The sequence below is a fragment of the Dromiciops gliroides genome, chromosome 2, assembly GCF_019393635.1.
Source record: "Dromiciops gliroides isolate mDroGli1 chromosome 2, mDroGli1.pri, whole genome shotgun sequence".
In the NCBI taxonomy this organism is placed as follows: Eukaryota; Metazoa; Chordata; class Mammalia; order Microbiotheria; family Microbiotheriidae; genus Dromiciops; species Dromiciops gliroides.
The window spans coordinates 555,960,114-555,969,291 of NC_057862.1; the positions used below are offsets into that span (position 1 = coordinate 555,960,114).

Genomic DNA, 9,178 nt, shown 5'->3' on the forward strand with positions numbered 1-9,178 from the left:
GAATATAGGTTACCATTATTTTTGTTGTTTAGTGGAAGTTATTTGGGGCCAGAATATTTAAAAAGCCTCTTTTTCATTGAACATCCAGATTTATTTCACTGATGATTAGGCTATTTTTGCAAGGATACTAATTTCATGGCATTACTCAAACTCCTTTGCTTTTCAAAATAAAACATTTCATTCCTTCTTGAAATTTAATATCACTGTAAAACCTTATATATTTTAAATTTTATATGTGAACATTTGAACATTTTTTATTTGAGAAATTAATTTTTGTCATAAAAATCATGTAGCTATGTAGGGTTCATTGACCCAGGTCTCTGTCATGAATACTTTCTGCTTGATTAGTTTCCTCATTTTCAGGTCCAGTACAGACATACATCCTAGCCTGCTGCCCCATGTCTGCCCTTGGTTCTCTTCATAGGCTGAATGTAGCTTTTTTTTTTTTTTGCAGAGCAGAGGGAAGGTGGGGATTGTCCTTTCAAGAAAAATATCTGGGGTGGCCTCTTTCTCGTCAGTGAGACAGCCCAGCGATGGGCACAGTATTGCAGAGATGCAGATATTTGTGACGACCCTGAAGGATAAGACCATCACTCTTGAGTTTGAACCCAGTGATACTATTGAGAATTTCAAAGCCAAAATCCAGGACAAGGAAGGTATCCCACCAGATCAACAACGTCTGATTTTTGCTGGAAAACAGCAAGAAGATAGCCGGACTCTCTCTGACTACAACATCCAGAAAGAGTCCACTCTGCACTTGGTGCTGCGTCTGTGGTGGGGTATCATCAAGCCTTCCCTTCACCAGCTGGCTCAGAAGTATAACTATGACAAGAAGATCTGCTGTAAGTGTTATGCCCACCTGCACCCCAGTGCTGTAAACTGCCATAAGAAGTATGGCCGTGCCAACAGTTTGCACCCCAAGAAGATCATATAAAGACCAGCTTCGGGACTTGATTTTGGTTTGGCTCCCCTGACTGAAGTGCTCTTTAGTAGTATGCTGTAACAAGGCCTTGTTCCTGAGTTTAATGGGGCTGTGATATCAATAAAATCCCCTTTTAGTTGAGAAGCAGGAAAAAAAAAGGAAAAAAAAAAAAAAGAAAAATATCTGAATCCTTGGGCATCCTTAAACCATAAGGTAGAATACTGTCAATCCCCTTTACCCTTCAAATGACTGGACAAAATTAACATCTGCTGCTTGCTGTGGTTTGAGGGGGAAAGGCAAAGGGAAATGCTAGCAGGGTATCTCCATTGGAATAGTCCTGAGTCCCAAATACAAGCCAGTGAGTTGGCTATTCATATTCTTTGATCATTAATAGTTGAGGAATGGCTTTTATTCTCCTACATTTGTATGTATGTATGTATGCATGCATGCATCTATATGTATGTGTGCATAAATAAAAATAAATATATGATAGGTAGATAGATAGATAGTGTGGTAAAAAATTATTTGTGTTATAGGCAGCTTTTGAAGGACCTCGCCTTTTGGGGGAGAAAGGATTGAATGTTCCCTGAAGGGAGGTTGGAAGGCACTTCCGGAAAGATAGCTCTAGAGTCATTTCCAAGACACTTGTGCTCTCGATGTTGTGACTGTTGACCTGGTGGCATGTGCTGGTTCTCAGTCTAGCAGGCTATTCAGGTGTTTGAGTTAATGATGGAAAACTCTAAATTCATTTGAACTAGTTTAATAGAAAATGATCTTAGCATAGGCTAAGTTTAGAGTTAAGAAAATCTATCTGTATTTCTATTTTCCTATTTCCTTATCTTTGATTTTTTATTAGTTTCACCTTTGTTGTTTAATTAATTCCCAAGTAATAAAACCTGATCCCTTTGTGAACTAAAGATTAGAGGTTCCTTTCTTATTGGCCTGGGAGAAATATGTACAAGGATAGTTCAGAGCAGAGGGAGAACCTAAAAGGTCCCTCATATTTCTGGGACCCCAATATTAAGGTGAGTCACCCAGATAACACTCCATATATCAAATTTTGGCCCTCACAATAGATAGATAGATAGATAGATAGATAGATAGATAGATAGATAGATAGATAGGAGACCAGATCTTTTTCAGAGAAAATTACTGTAAAGATTTTTTTCACAGTTACCTTTTCCTTTCCAATCTTGATTGGTAGTTATTTCTCTAGTCCAAAGTTTCTTAAATTATCTCTCTTGGAGGTAGATTTAAGATAATGGCCCATAAAGAATAAGTGTAGCCCAGCTTCTCCAACATAATCCTTCTATAAGGATTTAAAAAGCACAAATGAAGACCTGATCATGAGATCAAAGGAAATAAATCACAGTGAGTCTTTTTTTTTTTCTTTTTTCTTTTTTTCTAGTCTAGATTGGGTATTGAGAGACAAAGAGATATGTAGATTCTGTAGATGGATGTGTGAGCAGGAATATACCACATGGGCCCAGGGACTGAAAGAGGAACTTGGCTCTGTCCAAGAGCAAGAGATGGTCCTAGAACCATCCTGAAGACCACAGTTTGAGGTTATAGCTGTCATCTAGTAGCTATATTACTTAGCTTTTTTTTTTTTTTTTTTTGGTGAGGCAATCGGGGTTAAGTGACTTCCTTAGGGTCACACAGCTAGTAAGTGTTAAGTGTCTGAGGTTGGATATGAACTCGGGTCCTCCTGACTCCAGGGATGGTGCTCTATCTACTGCGCCACCTAGCTGCCCAGCTATGTTACTTACTATTCAGTTCCAGGTTATGGATTCAGAGGAAAATAAGGAGAAGACCTGAACCTAATGGTGGTCTTATGGGGGAAGGAATTCTTGAGCTCTAGGCTATCTACTGAGCTCAGAACAAATTAAATAGCAAACTGTAGTTTTGTACCTTTGACCTCAGGAAAAGAGTATGTTCTTGTCTTCAGCCTTCAACCCAGGGTAGAAGCCTGCAGTAGAATTGCCGCAGTAGTAATCACAGACTAAAAAGGAATCTGGGGGGCAGCTAGATGGCGCAGTGGTTAAAGCGCTGGCCCTGGATTCAGGAGTACCTGAGTTCAAATCCAGCCTCAGACACTTAACACTCACTAGCTGTGTGACCCTGGGCAAGTCACTTAACCCCCATTGCCCCGCAAACCCCCCCCCCCAAAAAAAAAAGGAATCTGCCTTCCTATAACTCTAAAACTTCAGAACTTCCCACTTTGCTGATAGTAGCTGAGTACACCAAAAATCTTCTGGAACTTCCAACCAGGGACACTCCCACAAGTCAGATGTAAATCTAGGTCAGGAATTCATTGATCTTAGAATAAGGAGAGGAGTAATAAGACTTTTCCAAAGTTCATCCCATGTAAGGAGCACTGAAAGCTTGAAAAACTCTAGCCTAAGCTGTCTTTGAGCTCCTAGAATAAGATAGCACTCACTACCCCAAGAAAGAATTAGAAGTATCCAAGAGCATAAAAGGTCAGTTCAGACATTTTCCCCAGAACTGTTCAGACTACAGCTTTAATATAAAGATAAATTCAAAAATCACCAGGCTACCTGAAATACACGATCAAAAAAGAACCTAGACATTATATTTCAAGAAATCATAAAACATCCCCAGATATCTTAGAGCCAAAGGGCAAAGTAGAAATAGAAAGAATCCAACAGTTATCACCTGAAAGAAACCCCCAAATTAAAACTCCCAGAAAAATTATAGCCAAAACACAGAGCTTCCAAGTCAAAGAAGAAAATACTGAATGTAGTCAGAAAGAATTTAAATAGTGGAGACACATAATCAGTATCACACATGATTTAGCAGCCATCAATATAAAAGAGCAGAAATGTTGAAATATGATACTCCATAAGGGAAAAGATAGATGCTTATAGCCAAGAATAACCTACCCCAAATATGAGTATAATCCTATTAGGGGGGAAATTTGACCTTTAGTGAAACAGAGAACTTCTAACATTCTTCATGAAAAGATCAGAGATGGGTAGAAAATTTGAAATACAAATATAGGAATCAAAGAAAGCACAAAAACTAAATATGAGTTAACAGTCATAAGAGATTAAAATAATAAACTATTTACTTTCTAATATGGGAAGATGATATACTATTTAAGATATAAAGGTAATAAATTCAAATTTATGAGAATAAAAGCCATTCCTCAATGGATGAAGGTTTTTAAAAGAATTTTCTGAGGAGAAATCCAATCAATCAGTCAATAGTAATATAAAAATGCTCTGAATCACTAATAATTAGAGAAATGGAAATTAAAACAAATCTTAGGTTATGTCTCACATCCAGCAAATTAGCAAAGTTTATTTTTAAAAAAGAGAAATTAGAAGTGCTGTGGGAAAACTGGTACATTCTAATCATTCTGGAAAGCCATTTGCATACCCTTTGACCCAGCAATACCACTGATAGGTCTGAACACCAGAGATCAAAGAAAGAAGAAAATGACATAAATGTACAAATATATACATATACATACACACACATATACATATATATATATATACATATATCAGCCCTTTTATGTTGGTTAAAAAATTGGTAACTGAGAAATCACTCATCAGTTTTGGGATAGTAGAATAAGTTATGGTGTATAAATGTGATGGCATGTTATTGTCATATAAGAAATGATGAACGTAGTTTCAGAGAAACTTGGGAAGGCTTGCACAAAGAAATACAGAGTAAAGCAGGCAGAACCAGGAGAAAAAAAATAATTATAACAAGAGTATTACAAAAACAGGGTGCAGCTAGGTAGAACAGTGGATAGAGCACCGACCCTGGATTCAGGAGGACCTGAGTTAAGATCCGACCTCAGAAACAACACTTACTAGCTGTGTGACCCTGGGCAAGTCACTTAACCCCAATTGCCCTGCAAAAACAAAACAAAAACAAAACCAAAAAACTTTGAAAGACTTAAGAACTCTGATTCATATGATAATCAATCACAATTCCAGAGGACTCAGAATGAAATATTTATCTGCTCCCTTATACAGGTGATTGTTTTTTTGTACTGACTTAGTAACCTTTAAATTTACACTTGCTATATTCATTCATATTAACTTTCATCTCACTCTTGTTTGTCTAAGTCCAAAAAGAGCTTCACCTCAAATATGGAGGAAAGGGAATAGTTCTATTGAAATGAATGTACAGATATTGAGCACCTTAGTATAATTTGAACTCCTTTTTGTCTAATGGAAGTTGTTTGTGTGTGAGAGCTCAGATGCTGGCAGGCAGTATGAATGTCTAAATTGATCTCTAAGCCTGGCAAGGAAAGTTATAAAGAAACTGGTGTTAGCTAAGAGTATGCAATGTGTCTACAGGATCAGGCATGGGGTGGTTCAGAATACGTTTCACCAGTGCCTTTCATGCAAAACAGAGTTTTTATTTAACTTGAACAACATGCCAGTAACAGAAAGCATAATTCATTTCATGAAAGTTATGGTTGGCTATAAAAGAGAATGCAAAAGTTTTTTTTCCTATGAAAGGTTAAATGTTTATCTTCTACTTCTTTGGTATTCTCTCTTTCAGCATTTTAAAACTCTAATTACTGTCTTGGCCCAAGTTTTACATTTTCAACTGTGCTTGACTGAAATGTTCCCCAGATTAGAAATGTTGAAGAATGTGAGCCTCACTCCTTCTGTACTATTATTTTAAATAAATAAATATATATGATATGCTCTGCTTGTTTTCAACCTCACAAAACAAGATGCCCCTGCCATGATAAGTTCATCACTCCTAGTCTTATCACCGTGCTGCTAACTTAAGCCTTGATTGACATCACTCTCTCAGCTTCTTCTCCTTTCTGATTGGAGGACTGGAGGTTGGAATATTAAGTTCTTCCCTATACTTTCCTTTATAAAGGCAAGAACTGGACTCTCAGATCACCTCACTTTGCATCTGCTGATTTCAACACCATCGAACAAGATGGCCCCTAATACCCCCCCACCCCTTTTTGTGTCTCCTTTTGTTGTCTGAAGGTGCTGTTGTTGTTCAGTCATATCTTACTTTTCTTCCCTCCATTTGAGGTTTTCCTGGCAGGGATACTGGAGTAGTTTGACATTTCCTTTTCTGGTTCATTTTACAGACGAAGAAATGAAGGCCAACAGGGTTAAATGACTTGCCCAGGGTAACAGAGTTGGTAAGTGTCTGAGGCTGTATCTGAATTCAGATCTTCCTGACTCCAGGCCTGCCAGGGCTATATCCATTGTACCATCTGGTTGCCCCAGTTTCTATGCTCTATTCCCCATTATACTGTAAGCTTCTTGAGGGCAGAGACCACCTTCCCTTTTCTTATTTGATTCCCAATGCTTAGTAAAGTGGTACATGCTTAATGAATGTTCATTTTCTATATCTATATATATTCATACATACATGCACACATATGTATATATGCATAATCTGTGTGTATGCATGTGTGTATACATACATATATATATACACATATAGCCAATTTATATTTTCAATTGTTCTAATGATTTTAGATAGTTATAGAAAAATAAGTTGTAAGAAAGTCAGATGACCTGAGTTCTAATTCCAACTCCTATAATTAGCTTAATGACCTGTGACAGACCAAATCACATCACCTGTCTATATATCTCCTATTCTGCATCTGTAAAATGGGAGGTTCGATAAGATAATATTTAAGGTTCCTTCTAGCTCTAACATTTGATGATTTGATAAAATATACCATAGCACTCCTCAGTTGATGTCAGTATCCTTTCCAAAACAAAAAAAACCCTATAAAATATAAAAAGTCAATGGTTTACATATGGCATTTATTTTGCAACGGTATTCCATACAACTAATGTAGTTTAGGTTTAGAGACAACTATGAGACTTTGTGCAGTGACATCTCCAACCAGTGGGGAAAGGTCTATAAGGAATTAGGCTCTCAGAGAAAATCAGGCCAGTTCTTTGTAAACTTATTCTAATGGGGAGAGAGAGGAAGGATAAACAGGGTGCTGAATGCTCCTGCATTCAACCTCCATAGAGCAGGCAATGCAGTCATTCTGGGCCCAAGGGCTTGAGGTCCACTGGGCATCAATCACTTTCAGAATCTAGTTAAAGAAACTTAAACTACTAAAAATTATCTTATTATAAGCACTAAAATTTTTTGAAGATCTATTTATTCATTGACATACTCCTTTTGGGCTATCCGGTGTGGGGACCAATTTTTAATTGGGGAGCGCTAACTAAGCAGCTCACCGCAATATTGGGGCAAGGAAGGAGACCAGCAGCCTCCCTCGAAACAGAACAAGATTTTTTTAAACAAGAATGAACTTAAAAAAAAACACAAACAGGATCAGTAGGATCAAAGGAAAGGAAATAAAATGGGGAAAGGGAAATTATAATACCTGAAAAAATACCACCACCCAGGAATCAGCTGAAAATAGCAACAGAACGCCTGTTGCTTCCTAGCTTCCACCTAGAATGCCCAATTCTCCTTTCCCAAACATAGAAACACCCCACACAGTCCCAGCCAATGGGATGGCCGCTCTGATATGACTGCTCTCACTAGGCTTCCAATCATTATAATTTTGCCAGGCCCATGTAGGCATCAGCGAGTGGGGAATGACGTAAGGTGCCAGAACCCAGGCAAAGGCTACAACCAGTGGATGGAGCACTGTGCGGTTTGCGGAGCCCCAGGCCAGGGCGCGTTGAGGCATAAAAACCTCAAATAACAATTAATTCTTTACACTAGATATTTGACAACATTGGAAAAGTGTTGTTTAAAAAGCATTGCTTTTAGACTCAGGAGTCCTAGCTTTAAATCCTGTGTCTAAGACTTAGTGGAGGTATGAACTTGGGCAAATCAGTTTGCTCATCTGCAAAATAGGGATAAATAGTCCTTTTGGTTAGCTATCTACTCACCTTTCTCTACTTAAAGGACTCACCAGAGTGGATAAGAGCAGACTAGTGTTTGAAGATGGTGGATGGGAAAGATACCTTTACATTCCTACTTTCCTACCCCCCATGAATGGATAATGGATGCATAGGGAAGAAGTACATGGGTTTTCCCATGCAGCCTGAGAGTAATGTCAATATCTTATCATTGACAGAGTTCCTGTAGAAGCACATGACAGATGTGCTTTCCTATATAGCTGAGAAGGTAATTTGTGGACAAGCTTTCTGAGTCCCAACCTCCTGCCTAGAAGAGAGATTTTAAAGTTCCTGAGTAGCATGATCCTAGAATCTTAATTTCTTTTTCTAGAACCTTATTTTCTAATCAGACAAGGAAGATTTCATGGGAAAGCGCCAGTCTTAGGGGTTGCCTCATGGATTTAAAAGTCCACAAAGTCAATAGTTCAGAGATCATACTTTCTAGACAGGTGAACAAGGGATCTTAACATTTCTTTTTCTGTCATAGACTCCTTTGACAGTGTGATAAAGCCTATGGATGGACCTTTTCTTGGAAAAAATTATAACTACATTTTAAAATACATGACATTACAAAGAAAATAAATTATATTGAAATAGTTATCCAAATAAAAAAATTGTTTAGGGACTGCATGTTAAGAACCCCTATGTCTAGAGATGGAGATTTCTTAAACTTCTAGACCCTTTAGAGAAAAAAGAGAATGGACCAAGGGGACCCTGTGGGCTTGAAGAGCAGTGAAGGACACTCATAGTTTGAAGAAGGAACCAAGGGATCTGACAACTGTAACCCCCTCTCCTCGTTATTAAAGTGAGTTATTCAGACAGCGATGCTTTAGTGGAAAGAAGTTGCTTGCATGTGTTTATCTTCTCAGGAAATTAATTGTTCATGCTTTATGTGTTTAGGATTTATTTTTAGCCTCATAATTTTTATATTTATTTATGTGCTACTATGAGTCCTTTCAATTTTCTGCCTTTCATTTAGGGTGATGTAAACATTGTTTTCTATCTCTAAGTATTGCACTACCTATCTCAAAGGTTGTACAGAGGAAATACCTCTAAACTACATCAGTATGAAGTCAGAAGCAGCATAGTTTGGTGGTTGGGGGCAAGCCTTAGAGTCAAGAAGAACTTAGTTCAAGTTTGATGTCTAATACATACTAGCTATATGGACAAGTCACATAAACTCTCAGTGTCCCCAGGAAACTCTCTAATTACAGATGAGTTCCTGATATGCATCCATGAAGGGAGTTTCCATACTAGGAGTCACCTATGCTTTTGAAACTACAGTTGTGTATAAAACAAAATGAGCTATGATTATGAAGCTACCTAATCCCTCTTCTCTTGCCCCCAATCCAAATATTCC

General features: G+C 37.8%; 1 protein-coding gene across 1 annotated transcript; it reads left to right on the plus strand.

Moving 5' to 3' along the window:
* Positions 1-553: 553 nt before the first annotated feature.
* Positions 554-934, plus strand: LOC122739298 (ubiquitin-like). Its single transcript, XM_043981097.1, has one exon. It carries the CDS (start codon positions 554-556, stop codon positions 932-934), a length of 381 nt encoding a protein of 126 aa, XP_043837032.1.
* The last annotated feature ends 8,244 nt before the right edge of the window (positions 935-9,178 follow it).